General features: G+C 41.2%; 1 protein-coding gene across 1 annotated transcript in view; it reads right to left on the bottom strand.

Annotated features, from left to right (window-relative positions):
• Nucleotides 1-17,745, bottom strand: part of TTC3 (tetratricopeptide repeat domain 3) — a 92,020-nt gene that overhangs the window by 32,865 nt on the left and 41,410 nt on the right. The window contains exons 18-30 of the mRNA XM_045585228.1: nt 15,746-15,830; nt 15,351-15,485; nt 14,660-14,740; nt 12,756-12,868; nt 12,244-12,364; nt 9,506-9,628; nt 8,625-8,726; nt 7,950-8,042; nt 6,755-6,822; nt 5,367-5,503; nt 3,396-3,722; nt 2,555-2,806; nt 750-796 (exon numbers count right to left, since the gene is read on the bottom strand). Coding sequence (XP_045441184.1) covers nt 750-796; nt 2,555-2,806; nt 3,396-3,722; nt 5,367-5,503; nt 6,755-6,822; nt 7,950-8,042; nt 8,625-8,726; nt 9,506-9,628; nt 12,244-12,364; nt 12,756-12,868; nt 14,660-14,740; nt 15,351-15,485; nt 15,746-15,830 — 1,684 coding nt within the window. The remainder of the gene's footprint in view (nt 1-749; nt 797-2,554; nt 2,807-3,395; nt 3,723-5,366; nt 5,504-6,754; nt 6,823-7,949; nt 8,043-8,624; nt 8,727-9,505; nt 9,629-12,243; nt 12,365-12,755; nt 12,869-14,659; nt 14,741-15,350; nt 15,486-15,745; nt 15,831-17,745) is intronic.

The following is a 17,745-nucleotide window of genomic DNA, read 5'->3' as shown; positions in this document are numbered from 1 at the left end:
ACGCTCTATCCATTGAGCCAAACCAGTTTCGGCTGAACTCATTTTTAGTAAGGTTTACTATATCAGACTTTTAAGGTAATTCCAGTTATACGCTAACAATATTTTAATGATTTTTCTTTTACTTAGACAAACTAGACATGTGCAGCTGGCCAGACACGGGAGCACTGACAGTGCATTTAGGAGAAGCTTTAACCTGTCAGGTATCTTAGCTGTGCTTGCATAAGTAGCTAGGCAATACCTGATAGAATGGATTAAGACAAAACTTCCAAGTATAGATGACTTGATACTATAAAGTAAGCAAACAAGCAATTTTCTGTTTGAAAACTGCCACAACCTACTGAGGAAGACAACTCTGGCATTCTAATTTACACTCAATTTGGAGGCACTCCAAACAATGTCCCCTTATTTTTCTTAAAGAGCAAAACATGAAAATTTTCACAATTACTGATAACTTTTCGTTTTTATGCCAGGAGATTATTCAAGAACTGCTTTCCTATTTCTAAGACTAACATTTCTTAGCTGTGGGACTTTAAGGCGGTTGGTAACGGAAGCCTCAGCGTTTGCTGACTTGCTCCGATTCTGAGGGGCAGATTGGGATTTGCTTCCTAATGAAATATTAGGCATTGCCAGAAGTCCTCCTGACTGGGTTCTGGAGTGCCACCTAGGATGGAACTACTGGCCTGGGGCCTCCCCCTTCCTTTGGCCAACACAAACCAGAACACAACATTTAAAGTGACCAAATGTCTTACTGGCAGATCCCCGCTGTCTTGCTTCCTCAGCACCGTGCAGCGGCTGTCTGCAGGAGGAGAGAGAGTTTTGTGAGCAAGCGAAGCATTAACATCGCCATGTAATACACCAAAACAGGGATGGGGAACCCTTCTCCTGCCAAGGGCCATTTGGGTATTTATAACATCATTCATGGGCCATGCCAAATTTTCAACTTAAAAATTAGCTGCTATATTTGTTCAAACATTCAATTAACTAATCCCTAATGCCTTAATCACATGATTACTTGGGCCTTGGCGGGCCAGACATTCCCCACCCTGCACTATAGCTTTAAAGAAAACCACCCCAGGTACACTGACACAGACTATGCTCTATGCCTCATTCGGCTTTGACACAAGTCTAGTTTAGGAGGCAAGGGTGAAATGGCTAACTAAACGGGAAGCCAACTACAAAGAACCACAAAATTTCAATCCATTTCAGCGTAATTTGAGTGCCTTCTAGGGGCCAAACTCTATGCCAGGTGTTGGGAATAGAGGTGCACAAAATAGTCCCTGCCACCCACACGCCTATTTCTACAAAAAAGACAGGCAGGCAGATGCCTGCCACCCGGTGTGCTAAGTCCCACAATAAATACACGGAATGAAGCTGACAGAATAAAGAAGTCTTCGAGGGGAGAGGTCCAGGGGATCATCAGGGCTTTGGGGAGGAAGGGGCTTGAAATGAACACTCAACGGGGTGGGATGAGGCTGGAGGAACTGAATAAGCAAAGACAGGAGGCAGGAAAGGACAGGGCAGGTTGGGGCACAGTAACTGGTGTGGCGTTGATTCAGAAGGCAGATGGGCAGAGTAATGGAGTAATACGGAGAGGAAGAATCCAGACCAATCCAGGTTTCCTCTTAAAAACCAGATACACACCAATGTTACTGATTGGATAAATTCAGTCAGTGGGACGTAAACGAGTTCAGCCACATTGCTCTCAAGGGACCTCTTGGCTTCTACACAGGAATTCCAACAGGGAAAATGCACGCAGACTTCAGGAGGCAGGTTGGGGCTCCCAACTTATCTTTATCTATAAGATCCGCGGACTTTTTACACTTTAAAGGAATATTAGTACTTCTAATGAAAGGAGACAAAACTGAAAATGTCAGGGTAAAGGTGAGAGGCAGAGCTATGGGCTTGGAAATCTGTTGGTCAGTCATTTGGCTGCTGGCTTCTGACTCAGCAGAGAAAGGGTGGCAGCCCGGTGGACTGCATTTTAGGTTCAGAACACCAGAATCAGGAACATGCACACAGTGGGAACTGTGTCCTTTTTACTTGTCCTGTGGTTGTGCAAGCTCAGTCCCGGGACAGCATCTTATTTACTGGTAGCTATGACATGCACTGACCACCCAGGGGTAGACGCTCCAACCGGTTAGCTTGCTGTTGGGGTCTGGCCGATTGGGACTGGGAGAGGGGCTAGACACACCCTGGAGCCCTCCTGAGGTCCCTCCCCAGTGGCCAACCTTCTTTTGTCCTTCCCTGGCCCCGAATATGCACTGGTGGGGTTCCAGATTGCAAGAGAGCACAGGCCAGGCCAAGGGACCTCACTGGTGCACAAATCTGTGCACTGGGCCTCTAGTTTCGTAATAAATTCTGTCAACAAGCAATCTCTGCCACAACACTGTCAAGATATCTAAGATGAGAACAGTGATCTAAATATGTCCACAACACTGAGTTCCATAGAATAAGTTTGAACATAAAAAGTACTATTCTTAATCACTACCCTCCGCAGATACAGATTTCCCCCCTAAGACCAGGTATGGTATAAACTGAAACTCGACCCACATACCCATGATATCGAAGAATTCATCTAACGCATTGTGCAAGGCTGGAAACTTGTCTCTGTGTTCTTCCAGCAGCCAAATCAGACACCGGGCTTCCTTCAATGATGCCAGCTCGCAGAAATAGTCAAGTTGCTTTCCTTCTATAGAGCTTAGTTTATGACCATACATCTCATTCCAGAGAAAAGTCATGATGCTAAAATCAAGCTCCTTGAGAGATGCTCCAAAACGGGAGAAGAAAGATTCTGTGGCATCTAAACCTGTGATAAAAACAAAACCCAAATCAGATGGCAAACCACTTACATTAACATCACCTTCACCTTCACATCTTGTGCCTGCTTGAGGGCCTTAGGCAAAGAGACTGGTTGGGCCTTCCTCAACCAAACCAGGAAAACCAGAAGAGAAGAACAGTTTTATGATCCTGTGGTAGATTTACTTTAGGTGATCTTAAGCAATTCTTCCATCTATTCCTCCCTCTAACTTTTCCATTAAGGAATCAGACTTCCGAACCACACAATCCCAGAGGGCACGACAGGGGGTGCTATGTAACCATGCCTGGGCCCAGTATTTACAGTCCTTACATTTTACACGTTTACAAATATTTAGCATAATATGGGACTGAATTTCTAACTGACTGAGCTTTTTTGTGTTTATACCTTTTGAAAGTGTATATTATAACCTTTGTGTAAACTATAAATTGTGAGTTGGAAAAATAGTATTTTTAACCTTATCCATTTGTAGTCCTACTTAAAAAAAACAACCACACACAAATAATGACAGAAAAACAGAAGACTTGGAGGCCCAGGTGTCCTTTCTACTAAACTGCATCTCTAAAAGTAAATGACATACCAAAGCTATTAAGTTTCTGGATCCAAGTGGCTAACTTTGGCTCCACTTCTTTCAGCTCACTCAAAACATGCAGGAATATCCTTGTTTTGACTCTATTATTTTCTTGAACCAAGTGACGAATGACGTAGTCCACCGCTTCACTTAGAAAATTTCTGCTGGAAAAGCAGGTGGTGTAGTCTTCTGTGCTCAAAACCTTCCAGGAGAGCAGCTCTTTGAGGAGCTTGGACGCATCCAGCACCCCGGACTTGATCTTGTCGGAGTTCTGCTTGATGCACTGCAAGATCCTGTCGTCTAGGAACTGGCAGCTCTCAGCACGGGCGACAGTTTCTGAGGATAAACCACACGGTCAGTTAGTGAGAAACAGGACCAACCTGCAGACAGAAACTTAAGAGAGAAATGCAGTAACCTCACAGAGCAATACAAACATGGCGCAGATGGAGTGTTGATGTTTTAAATAAACAACTCAAGAAATTTTAAATTAGGAATATAAATATAGGGTGGGGCAAAGGTATATTTATAGTTGCTCATATAGATAACACAATAATTAATAAATAATAACAGAAGAATAAACTCTGTTTCACTCAATCATAAGGGTATGTTTTCTGCTCCACCCTGTTTTAACAATACCTTTGTAAAAATAGAGTTCACATTCAACAAAACGCAGCAAAGGTAACTTATCTCATTCACTCTGTACCACTCATGAACATCTAAAATTTGAGTCCCTCTCAAATAAAATTACTTCCCTCTACCATGCTAACCCAGCTTCATCAACTACCTGAAATTATAAATTTTATATTCAATATAACATGGTTATATCCAATAAACATGTTTAGTCATTAAGAATACCAATGGGTTTTTTGGAGCTAAACAAGGACATACAATCATTTATTCAGTTGCAGATTCAATTAATATTTGGTAGTTCTTATTATATTATTCATCCTATTGTTGGATCCTAAATTGCAGACCTGGGACTCACTGACTACTAGTGGGAAAATATCTCAGAAGTTCATCATCCTGCCGAAACCGGTTTGGCTCAGTGGTAGAGCGTCGGTCTGCGGACTGAAAGGTCCCGGGTTCGATTCCGGTCAAGGGCATGTTCCTTGGTTGTGGGCACATCCCCAGTAGGGGGTGTGCAGGAGGCAGCTGGTCGATGTTTCTCTCTCATCGACATTTCTAGCTCTCTAGCTCTCTCCCTTCCTCTCTGTAAAAAATCAATAAAATATATATTAAAAAAAAAAATTCATCATCCTGCCCACTCATCTTCCTACAGGATGGCCATGTAACCTCTTGAAGCACCCAAAGTTAAAATACCAACATTCACTGAAACCTTTTCAGTAAGAAAGATCATTTTGGTTGATTTGTGAAACATTAATGGAATACTAGATGAAACAATAAGATAGCAAGAGGAAGTATTTATTTTATAGATGGCCATCGCAGAAAATGAGAATAACTTACTTCAAATCATCTGGAAGTATACATACAGACCAGTATGTCCACAGAAACAGTGAAATTACCAGAGACGTTCTCATGTTGATCACGGAATGATAACAAGATGAACATAAAACAAAAAGGCTATACTAGGCAATCTCTATGGTATCTTTTACGAAAAGCTTCATTTGAACTCAGTAATGTTTCAGATAATTAGTGACTTCATAGTTTACACTTTTAGAACCTAAATCCATATAGTGGAGCCCACAGACTGTTGTCCAACATTATTTCCACCTTCAGTTCAGCAATGAGTAAAGGTACAGTCTGTCCCAGGTTGGTGGCACGTAGTGTTTTGAAACCCTGTGTACCGCTTCCAAAATCAGTGCCCTGTGTCCCATCCGCACCTATGACAGTATTAAAGTATTAACTGAAACCTAAATTTCAATTCAGTACAATTAACCTAAATCCCAGAAAGATGAGTATTCACATTTCGAGTTGAAGCGAGAATACATTATCTTTATGATGCCTTGGACTCCAGCATACCTTTAGGCTCTTCCGTTTTGGGTTGATTACTTTCCCGTAAATTCTCTTCCAGTCTTTCTTGTGCTAATTTTTTTGCTTCCTGCTTTTGGATCTTTCTCTTCAGTTTTTTGTCTTCTTTCAGTCTTAGCTTCTTTAGGCTGATAAACATTTACAGTTAGTGATAATTCACCTGTTATAAACGCAACTATTTTCCTTTGGCTTCTATAGAAAGCATTCTCTAAACAGTAAGATAGGAGTGTTCCTTTCTAGTCAGAGCTCAGTCTGCACCTTCTGTTCAGTATCAAAAGCTGTTGATATGTGGTCAATGCAGTCAAACTAATGGCACTTGTTTCATGAAAACAAGGGCCTAAGGGGACTGAGTGACTTAGTTAAGGATGGCACATATAGATGGCGCAGATATTATTTCCATGTTTACAAGTTACTGCTTAAGGTGAATAGGAAAAATAAAAATTATTCTGCGCCGAAACCGGTTTGGCTCAGTGGATAGAGCATCAATCTGCGGACAGAAAGGTCCCGGGTTCGATTCCGGTCAAGGGCATGCATGTACCTTGGTTTCGGGCACATTCCCAGTAGGGTGTGCAGGAGGCAGCTGATCGATGATTCTCTTTCATCTATGTTTCTAGCTCTCTATCCCTCTCTCTGCCTCTCTGTAAAAAATCAATAAAAAAATATATTTAAAAAAAATTATTCTGCAAGATAATACATGTACACACTTATTTCAAAAAAAGATCCCACAGTAAACTATTATTTTCACTTCCCAATAATGGCCCACAACTACAGAATTTGGTTAATATGGTTACAATGAATTCTCTTGAACAAATAAGTCTATTCCTCTTTTCTTTTGCCTTTTCTTGATCACCAAGGATGAAAAAAATCACTTATTAGAATTTAAAACAAGAGGCAGGACCAAAAAGAGAAGCAAAAAAAACATAGAAATTATTTGATCTGAACAAGAGGATACAAAGAAGGAAATAATTTTGACAGTACATTAAGTATTTCAGTGTGAGAAATAAGTTACTGGTTCAAAATGTTTGCTGAATAGAGAAACTATGCTTTTGGAATTAAAGTTTAAACAACTGAGAGCTAAGTATGCAATTTTTATCTAAATGCTAAATCTATTAATCACACGTAATTTTACAACATCAAATGTCATAATTTTACTTGTAAATTCAACTACTAAATAAGGCTATGATTCAAGTTTCAGTATTAACCATTCCAGGCTAGTTCTCTTTAAATTTTAAATATCCATAAAAAGCATTTAAAAACCACTTAATTGGACATGTGTGTATAGCCAATTCAAAAACAGCATAATTTAGAAATCCTGTACATAATAGAATGATATTGTAAAAGACATCATGAAGCTAGTGATGGGTTGTTAGAAATCTTACCTAGAACATTTCTGTTTCAGAATAGGTTTTGAAGGAACCTTCTTTTCTTTTACGACTTTGTGTTCAAACTTTAAATAAAACAAAGATACCAGAAATTTGTCTCATACTTTCAGGACATAAAGAACAAAACCACAAGAAACAAGCACTTCAGAAGCACAGTCAATGGTCAGTTTGGCAGAGAACAGTGATGATGCTCTGACCCAGACAAAAGCCCAGAAAACTTTAGTAAAATAATGTATTAAAAAGAGAAATGAGAGTACATACACTTTAGCAAGAAATGTTTTTTAAATTAAAAGTAAGCAGAGATAAAATAAACTACAAATCTATATAAATAAAACCCTAATAAGCAAATAGACTGTATGGTGGAACCACCAAACAACTGGTCATTATGACGTGCACTGACCACCAGGGGGTGCATGTGAAACATGGCGGGCATTGGCTGTGGTGGGATGGTGGAGCAGGTGAACAGGGGTGCCAAACCAAGGCAGGGCACCAATCACTGTCATCGGGGAGAGCCTCTGATGGTTACTGAAAATTCTTTGCTCCCGTGTGCCACAATTCTGCCAGGCACTGGCACCCAATGCTGGCTCTGATCACCCCTGTGGGCTTCTCCACCTCCCCCAGCGCCTGCTTGCACCCATTGTCGGTGCCAGTGCTGGAGCAGGGCTGCGGGCACACATACACAGCAGCAGGGGCCTGGCAGGGGTACAGAGGATGGGCCAAGACCTGCCCCTGTGCCCACCGCAGCCTCGCAGGCCACAGTTGCTTTCAAGGTGCATGAATTCGTGCACTGGGCCCCTAGTATCTTAATAACAACCTACTCCTGCCACTTCCATATAGAAGAGATAAAGGTAATCCCTCAAGACACTCCTCCCCTCTCTATGTACCCTCACCCTCAAATACCATAAGTTTACCAGGAATAAAGATAACAAAGTTATAAAAAGAGTGACAACAGTAAAACTAAACTGTAAAAAGCCTCCTTTTCCTGTTAGGAAATAAAAGAATGTCAGAATCCTTTATGGCAAAGAAGCATTCTCACATCCTAATCATTCGTATATTGTCTGAATTAAGTAACTGTTTCCTGGAAAAAACAAAATCCAAATCATACAACTTCCATATATTTAAATCATGCTTTAAAAGGTATAAGCATTCTCATTGTCAACTTAGTAAGATTTCCCCTTAATTAGATACTTACTTCACATTTAACTTGACCACCACTGCTGAAGATGATAATCTTAGAAATAATACCTTCACAGTCAGGGGTAAGACAAATTCCTTGTAGAAAATCCTATTTGATTAAAAAAAAAAAGAGTGCTATATATCAGAACAAATCTAAATATGTATACTATTATAACCATCAGGAATGGTTAAAACAGCATCAGAAACCTCCAGGGCACACTGAGAGTCCCTGCTCACTGCCATGGGACCTGCAGAGCCTCCCTGCAGAAGGAATGACTTGCTTGGTCAATGCAAGGAGAGCTGACAGGACATACACCAAGCACGTCCCCAAAAAAGCTTAAGAAATGCTGAAGGCCCTTGATCTTTATCCTCTGTCACAAGAACATGTACCAGGCAACTTCTATTCAGACACACATACACACACAAAAAAAAAACAAACAAACCCACCACCACAGTGCCCAGCTGGCGTGGATCAGTGGTTGAGTGTCAAGCTATGAACCAGGAGGTTATGGTTTGATTCCCAGTCAGGGCACATGCCTGGATTATGGGCTCCATCACCAGTGTGGGGTGTGAAGGAGGCGGCCTATCAATGATTCTCTCTCATCATTAATGTTTCCCTCTCTTTCTTCCTCTCTCTGAAATCATTAAAAACATATTAAAAAAACAAACCACCCAATCTTATTAGTATTACCTTGTCAATTTTATCATTAAAGGTTGTTGTTTTTAACTTCTTCCAACAGTTCATGTGAAATTCTATTTTGCAGTACTGGCAACAGCTGATTCGTATAAAACCCTGGGGGAGTTAAAAAAATGTTTAATTCACATTTTAAAGGTGCTGTCTCACACACATACAATCCCTCCCCCACCTCTAACTCACTAAGCATATTAAGAAAAAGAGAAAGCTGTTTGCATTCACCTGGTACACACAATTAAATAGCACATTTCCTCATGGGAAAGCATACTACTTCTGTACCCCAGAATGCCTAGTGCCAAAGATACATGCTTGACTGACATATTCTCTTTCATAGCTTACAGTTGCATTATTCTTTAGTGTATAAAGTATTTTATAAACAATATTCCATCTCAGCTTAATCAGGGACAGTGCCACAATGGGCAGCTTATTATCTTCTTGAATAAACTAAGGCCCAGTAACTTATTCACTTAATTATGTGCCAGACTTGATCTCAAATTTATGTTTCTGAGAGTCAATTCAGCGATCAACAATGGCCTTTAGATTATTGGAGTCCAATTTTACAAGAGAGAGAATTACAACAAATCAGAGGTAATAATCTCATTTTGTTTCCTGTGCCCCTAGGAGCAGGCAGTCGATGGCACAGAGGCTAGGAAGGGGAAACGGAATTAGCCAGCCGGCCCTCAGTGTTGATTTCAGTGGCTCTGGGTTCCCAGGTGAGATGGTGCAGACCTGAAGAAGTCGGGGGAAGGGGTGGACCACAGGACATAAACTGTTGGCACCCCGGAGAACTTGAGTGCCTCTAATTACAGGACTGGTTCTAAATTCATTGTGAGGCACAACTGTGCAAGTTACTGTCCCAGCGCACAGTCGTGCCTTACCTTAAAGTCTGGATCTGAGATGTATATCTGGATTTTGGAATATCCATGGCACTTCTGATAGCAACAAACAGCATCTGGCACTGGAGGGAACCTGCATTCTTCAATAAATTTATCTAAGATCATCTAAAACAAAAAAGATACTATTAGAACACTTGTTCATCAATCAAAATGCATATGATTTTAATAACCTCTTGCTGTCAAAATATTTTCATTCTAGAAATAACTAAATGTTTAGCCAAGAACAAACTACATACCACTTTTTAATGGAGGCTGATACAGAGACATGTCCATAGAAAATGGAATGGGGGAGAGAAGAGGGCAAGAACAAAAAAAGATTTTCAGAATTTCAAAGTCAGAATCAAAATCTTACCTGTTGTAACGATCAAACCTCACTGTATAATGTATCTCTTATGAATCTCCTTTAATCATACGATTGACTGTGTGCTTCCAGAGGGAATCCTAAGGTGAAACCCCCTTAGACGCTATTCTGCTCCTGATCCCTAGGGCGCTTGCTTCACCTGAGATCCTAGCACCTGCCTCCTCCCGGAGCCCCTGCTACCTGCGCTGGTTCTTGCCCTGACAACGATCCCACTGCTCTTAAACCATTGTTATCAATAGTTCCCGTGCCTCCATCCCAATTTAAAGTTTAAAGAAAAATATCCAATGATCATTTGTTTTACAATTTCTTAATAGCAGCTTCATTAAAAAAAAAAAAAGTAGCAGCTTGGGGAAAGATATCATTCACTTACCATACAATTCACATATTTAAAGCGTGTCTTTAGTACATACACAGGGTTGTACAATCATCACTTCAGTCTAAATGTATATTTTCATCATCTAACAAGAAACCCCATCCCCATTAGAAACTCCTCCCCATTTCCTTCAATACCTAGCTCCTCCCAACCACTAGTCTACTTCCTGTGTCTATGTAGATTTGCCTGTTCTAGAGATCCTATATAATAAAACCCTAATATACAAATTGACCAAACGGTGGAATGACCAGTCGTTATGACGTGCACTGACCACCAGGGGGCAGCTTCTGCACTGAGCTGGGGAAGCACCGCTCAGTCAGAAAGTGGGCTCATGGCTGACGAATGTAACAGCAGTGGCAGGAACCTCTCTCGCCTCTGTGGCAGTGCTAAGGACCCCTTAGGGAACATCCAACTGCCAGCTTAGGTTCACTCCCCAGAGCCAGAAATACCCCAAGGGACCCAGACTGCGAGAGGGTTCAGGCAGGGCTGAGGGACACCCCCTCCAGTGCACAAACGTCATGCACCAGACCTCTAGTTTCACATAAATGGAATCCTACAGTCTGTGGCCTTTGTGTCTGGCTTCTTTCACTTAGCATAATGTTTTTGAGGTTCGCTCATGTTGTAGCATGTGGGTACTTCATGCCTTTCTATGGGCTGAATAACATTCAATTGTATAAATAGGCTGTATTTTATTTAGCCATTCATCAATTGATGGAACACTTTTTGCCTCCTGTGAATAATGTTGCTATGAACATTCATGTACAAGTTTTTGTGAAAACGTGTTATCTCTGTATATATCCAGGAGTGGAACTGCTGGGTCACAGGATAACTCTTCTTTAACCCACGAGGAAGTGCCAGACTATTTTCTCAAAGCAACAGCACGGTTCTAAATGCCCACACCAATGCAGGAAGGTTCTGACTTCACCACATCCTTGTCAACACTTATTCTTAGCTGCTTTCTGAGGATAACCATCCCAATGGGTGTGAAATCGTATCTCACTATGGTTTTAATGTGTTTCTCTGGTAGCTAAGTTGTTGAACACCATTCACGTGCTTATTGGCTATTTGTATAGCTTCTTGACAGATATGTCTACTCACATCCTTAGGCTATTTTTTAATTAGATTAGTTGTCCTTTTTTTAAATATAGTAGTTTATTGATTATTTACAGAGAGGAAGAGAGAGGGATAGAGAGTTAGAAACATCGATCAGCTGCCTCTTGCACACCCCGTACCGGGGATGTGCCCGCAACCAAGGTACATGCCTCTGACTCAGAATCGAACCTGGGACCTTCCAGTCCGCAGGCCGACGCTCTATCCACTGAGCCAAACTAGTTTTGGTGAGATTAATTGTCTTTCTATCATTGAGTTGTGAGAGTTGACCCCTATTCTTTGAAAAGTTTTGGTCAAAAGCCAGTTCTTAGTACATGACCAGGTTCCCCACAACCAAAGGCCTACCCTAATCAATTTATGCATAATTTAGTCTCTCAAAAGCTAGCAAAGCATCCTCTGCTTCTGGATTTGAGACTAAATTTACACTTTCTGAGTTTTTAAGTACCCCTCAGTAACAGCAGTAACTATGATGAAACAGCAATGCTGCCCCTTTCTGAAGGATTGCATGCCTTAAGAATGCACAATGAAGTCAGAGCACCTGGATTCAAAACCAGCTCCACCATTTCCCGGCTGTTTAACCGTGAGCTCATTACCTAACCTCTCTACACTTAATCTTCCCTCTCCATAAAATTGGGATAGATCATAGTACTCATCTGTAGGACTGCTGTGAGGACTGGAGGCATGGAAGTGACAGGTGTGTGACTGGCAATAGAAAACGTTTTGTAAATGTTAGTACTTCTCCTAGTCCTTAAAGGGGAAGCACCGTGGGGGCGCTGAAGCCAGAATGCTGTCTCCTTGCCTTCTGACACCTGAGCCAGCCAGTGAAGGCGGGCTTTTGCAGTTGGTGAGAAGCTCTCTGCAGAAAGAAATGGTTACCTTTATTTTCCCCGGCCGAGTCTCGTCAATAACCACATTACTTGTGGGCCAAGTTAGCACTCCAGGGAGTCGACAAATCAGGTTTTTTGCTTTCTCAAAGTGATTAAGAGCTTCTAGAAACCTAGTCATAATAACGAAGAAAAAAGGTATTAAATATGTTACATGAATTTTCATTCCCACAATAAAAGTCAGAGATTTCAAGATAACTAGTAAGAGTATATTTGAGCCCAGCCAATGTGACTCAGTGGTTGAGTGTAGACTTATGAACCCAAGAAGTCATGGTTCAATTTCGGGTCAGAGCACATACAAATTAATCCCCCTGGGGGAGGCGGGGGTGCAGGAGGCAGCCAATCAATGATTATCTCTCATCATTGATGTTTCTCTCTTTCTGAAATCAATAAAATCAATATAATACATTTGATAAATCACTGCACAGAAATTCACTATAGAAAATCACTATATAGAAATTCTTTAAAATTTTTTTATTTTATTTTATTAGGACATCTACTAACCTGTTTTTTTTCAAGTACACTTTTCCAATTCCACAGAAGGCCAAGCAATCAAGGCCCTCATTGGGGTAGTGTTCAATCATCCTCTTAAATTGGTTTTCAGCTTCAGATAATTCCTTCAAAGGCAGTAAGAATAATAATCACTCAAAAAATAAATGCTGGAAGTGACTTTATCTGAAGGCTGATTCTTTTGGTATAACATTAAAAACAACTATCTGTCCAAAACTTCTTTGGCAAAATTATACCTTCCAGATTCATTTTCTTAGCAATTTATAAATTGTGACCATATGTACGATACTCACACCCAAAGTGATTCAGCTCCAGAATGAAAAGCTGGCACTGAACACATCAAATCACCAAGCAGATGAGCGTTTCCACCCACACACAGAGGCCCGCAGGGCTGGCAGACAACACACAGTGTGACTGCATGGTGAAGAGACTGATGTGCACAATGACACAGCGCATGTATCCTGGTGAGTGCTGTCTCCTTAGGGGAACAGCATGCCAATGAGGTTGCTAAACGCTTTGTGGCATCAGACAGATAAATGCTCAACTGTAAAACCAGCCCTTTAGTAACACTTTCGGAGACAGAAGTGTGTTCTTTTGAATATTCTCAACTGTGGAATCCTCTGCTTTACATGAATTTTGTTTTTAAAAAAATCTAAAGACACTTAGATCCAGGCAACACTGCTAACCGCATTGTGGTTGAGAAAGAAATGTCACCACAAAATGGAGTTCTTTAGAAGCTTTGAGGCCAGTTCCAATGGAGGCATGGCAAACGTGTCTTAAGCAAGGGCTGTACTGGAGTAAGTATATCGCTACTCTGAATAATTAAATTCTTTCAAAGGTTCAAGTTTCATCACATTGTTATATTTCTGTGATCAGTCTCACTACTTCAAAGTAAATCACAAATGCAATAAACTATCTCTTCAATTCCAAAAAGGCAAACATAAAATCTTTATTATTGCTCTGTCAAGAATAAAAGAATTGAGATCATGAAATTTGTCTCCAACAATCTAAACAATGGGCAGGTCTTAATGAAAGATATTCACCTGTCACAACCAGAACAAGGAAAGAAGCAGGCCACTAGGAAAATGAACTGCAGGCACTGCGGGCCACTGGGCAAGTGAACATAAAAAATAACTTGCTCCTCATTAGGTAGCAATTAGAGTTAAGCCTTCATCTAGCCAAGGAAGTTAGGAGCCCATATTGGTAGCAAAAGAATATTACACCTGAGATAATTCTAGAGCCATTTCAATCTTTATTTAAAAACAACAACAAAAAACAAAACAAAACAAAACAAAAACCCCCTGGAAAACCCAGTATAACTATGTGGTTATGGAAAGACTACAATCTGGAAAATAAAAAATATCCAAGCACTCACCACCCAGAACAAAATATACTGTACTGTCATTTTTATGTTAAAAATAAAATAAAACAAAGTTGAACTCTCTTTCCTAACCTCCCCAGGCCCGCTCCTTTCCTCCATCACTAAAAGCAGCCATTACCTTAAATTTGATGTCGGGCTAGTTCATGTTTGTAACCGTTACAAGACGCACAGCCAGCCCTTGATGTGTATTTTCTAAATAGTACCTCAGTGGTATCACGATGTTTATGTTCTCCAACTTGCCTTTATCCCTCAGCATGTTTCTGAAATCTATCATTATGTCCTTTACTTTTCATACAAAAAGTAGATTTCTGCTGGCTATCTGACAGCTTTTTTCTAATGAGAATACAAAATAAAATTTCTTTTCAAAAAATAACACAAACTAAACTTAGGCATTTCAGAAAAAATCAGCAAGAAAGTATACAGATGGAAATAAGCGAATATGAGAAAACAACTGTGTTTACATATCTTATAAAAATCAATGACATATTTATGTTATTATTTTTGTTACAAATCTTACCTCAGGCTGTCCTATTCCAAGGAGAGAAATAGCAAGTCCGTACACCACTAAGACATAGTTAATCATGGCAAGGTTCAATTGCTGTCAAAAAAAAGTTTCAATTAAAAATCTGAAGATAATTCTGCCCAATTTGCATCATACCAACCTATGAGCCACAACAGAAAAATAAGTGTAATAAAATCTTACTCACCGCTATGATTGAGATATAGGGCAAACTGAATTAGAAAATACATTTTGCAAAAATAGACTGCTATCAAGTATCTAAAACACAGACTCACTGTCTCAGAGTTCCTTGAAGGCGTGGTTCATAATAGATTAGAATAACAGAAGTGACTCTCTTTTGAATGTCCGTGGGTACATTTATTTGCTGCCTTACAAGGCGTGTGTATAAAGTATTTGCCTCACTATCACTTTCTTTCTGAATGAGAACATGTGATTAAAACTGGTCCAAAACCTTGCTTTCATAGATTATCAGAGAGAAGGCAGGAGGCCCAAGGGACACCGACTGGAGAGCAAGGAGGGAGTGGCATGGCGAGCGCAGGCATGCAGGCTGGGTCAGCGCGCACCATGTTCCTCACGCCCTCCCCGCGCGGCAAAGGTCCCTGGTGACGGGGAAGTGAGAGCCCTGGTTCTCCTCCGCCTGCATCTGGAGCCCTCAGCACTGCTGCGGAGTTAGGAGAGGAAATTCTACCTTTACTTTCTGTGGATCGAGGCCGTTGAGCAGCTCCGAGAAGGACTGGGCCGCGCTGCGGCACCGCTGCTCCAGCAGAGCTGTGTACCCGTCCTGGATCAGGCTCCTCAGCATTTTCATTATATTAGCAAAGTCCTGCAAACAGGACAAGAAACAAATTGTTTCCTTTGGGAAGCCACAATTCCAGTGTCAATCGCTACTTTAATCTCTGGTTAACATAACTGAAAAGTTAGTTTGTAAATTAATAAAGTTAGTTACTTAGCAATCACATCTTAACATGTCCACAAATAAAAGTCTAACAAACAAATCTGAGAGATGTACGTGGGTAGACTGGGCTCTCCCGAAAAGCGGTTTGTCCCAGAGTTTGCTTTTTCCGTGGGAAAGCCTTTCTGTACCTGGTGTGCAGCTTTGGAAGATTTAGAGAACTGTTTGTCCAAGAGGTTTTTCAAATCTGCTGGAAAGTTCCCTTGTGAACTACAGCTAAAAGAGAAGAGTGCTGTGTTGAATTATTTAAAATAAAAGTCTGCTAGATAAAAAAAAAAAAAATACTTTTACTGAAGTCATTTTAAACACTGAGTAAATAAGTCACAAGATCCTGAACAGAAATGTAACTATGATGCCATTTCTCCTCAGATTAATCTCTAAATCCAATGAAATCTCAATAAAAACCCCTATAAAATTACAAGTGGAGAGAGACCAGATAAATTAATTGTGATAAGAGAGAAAAAAGAACTTTTGAAAAAAGAAACAAATGAAGGGGACCGTGTGTGTGCTGACTCTCCAGTTATTACCAATCTACAGTTATCTGTGACAACACAGCCCCGAAACAAGCAGTGTGCCCTATAAATGCTGCACAGGTGACCCTCTCCTGGGAAATCTAATAAGAGAGAACCTTTCAGAAAGCCTGGACCCAGTGCTGGTGAGGGGAAGAAAGATCAGTTCTCTACCTGTCTTCTGACACCACTTCTAACACCAGATGGGTGTGTTTTTTTGATACCAGATGCCTATCATTTTTAACACGAATTCTCCACACCAACTGAATGTCTAACAATTCCATTCAATTTTGACATTAATGCTGGAGTCAATGGAGGCCCCACAGATGCCTTCACCTCAGACCATCCTCACCAGGGTGCTAAAGCTACCCACAATTCTGCCGAGCCAATTACAAATTCAGGGTTCCCGTGACCCCAGTTCAGATTAATTCCTTAGAACCGTGGTCGGCAAACTCTGGCTCGCAGGCCACATGCAGCTCTTTGGCCCCTTGAGTGTGGCTCTTCCACAACATACCACGGCCTAGGCAAGTCTATTTTGAAGTGGCGTTAGAAGAAGTTTAAGTTTAAAAAATTTGGCTCACAAAAGAAATTTCAATCGTTGTCCTGTTGATATTTGGCTCTGTTGACTAATGAGTTTGCCGAACACTGCCCTAGCCCAGGGGATGGCAAACAACAGCTTGCGAGCCACATGCACACACACAAGATGGCCACCGTCATGTGATCAAAGATGGCCGCCGTCATGTGATCAAAGATGGCCGCCGTCATGTGATCAAAGATGGCCACCCTCATGTGATCAAAGATGGCCGCCACAAGATGGCCTTCAGGGAAGGGCAGTTGTGGGTGATCAAGCCAGCAGGGGCAGAGGAGTTAGGAGGGACCAGCCCTGCAAGGTAGGGCAGTTGGGGACAATCAGGCCTACAGGGGGAGGACATTTAGGGGGGACCAGGCTGGCAAGGGAGGGCAGTTATGGGCAATCAGGCCGACAAGGGAGCAGTTAGGTGTTGATCAGGCTGGCAGCAGAGTGGTTAGGGGGCAATCAGGCTGGCAGGCAGAAGTGTTAAGGGACAATAAGGCAGGCAGGCAGGTGAGCTGTTGGGAGCTAGCAGTCCTGAATTGTGAGAGGTGGTTCCAACTGCCCATTTAGGCCTGACCTGGGCCTAAACAGGCAGTCGGACATCATTTGAGCGGTACCAGATTGAAGAGGGTGCAGGCTGGGCTAAGGGACAACCCCCACCCCATGCACAAATTTCATGCACCGGGCCTCTAGTAGAATTACATAATATTCTATGCTTTTGCTTTGTATTTACTTTGCAGCAGCATGAAAAAATGGTCTTTAAAAAAAAAAAAAAATTGGGCTTTACTCATTCCTCTTAGTGTTTTGATATTCAAATCATTCTCTTTGAAGAATCTATTGAGGAATCAGCCTTAGGAAATGAAGAAAAAACTGACAACTGATATAATTGGCAGAAATGGATTTGCAGCTTGCCCAGCATCATTTTTCATTAACTTCACAAACTTCTGTATCTAATGTACGACTGACAATTCCACTCTACAGGCAATTCCTATTTTGTAGGCGATGGGGGATAAACTATAAAGATAAGTGGTAAGAGTTCCTACCATTA

The sequence above is a fragment of the Pipistrellus kuhlii genome, unplaced genomic scaffold, assembly GCF_014108245.1.
Source record: "Pipistrellus kuhlii isolate mPipKuh1 unplaced genomic scaffold, mPipKuh1.p scaffold_m20_p_2, whole genome shotgun sequence".
Taxonomy (NCBI): domain Eukaryota; kingdom Metazoa; phylum Chordata; class Mammalia; order Chiroptera; family Vespertilionidae; genus Pipistrellus; species Pipistrellus kuhlii.
The sequence above is the reverse complement of the archived record's forward strand: the minus strand, read 5'-3'. Positions and strand labels throughout refer to the sequence as shown.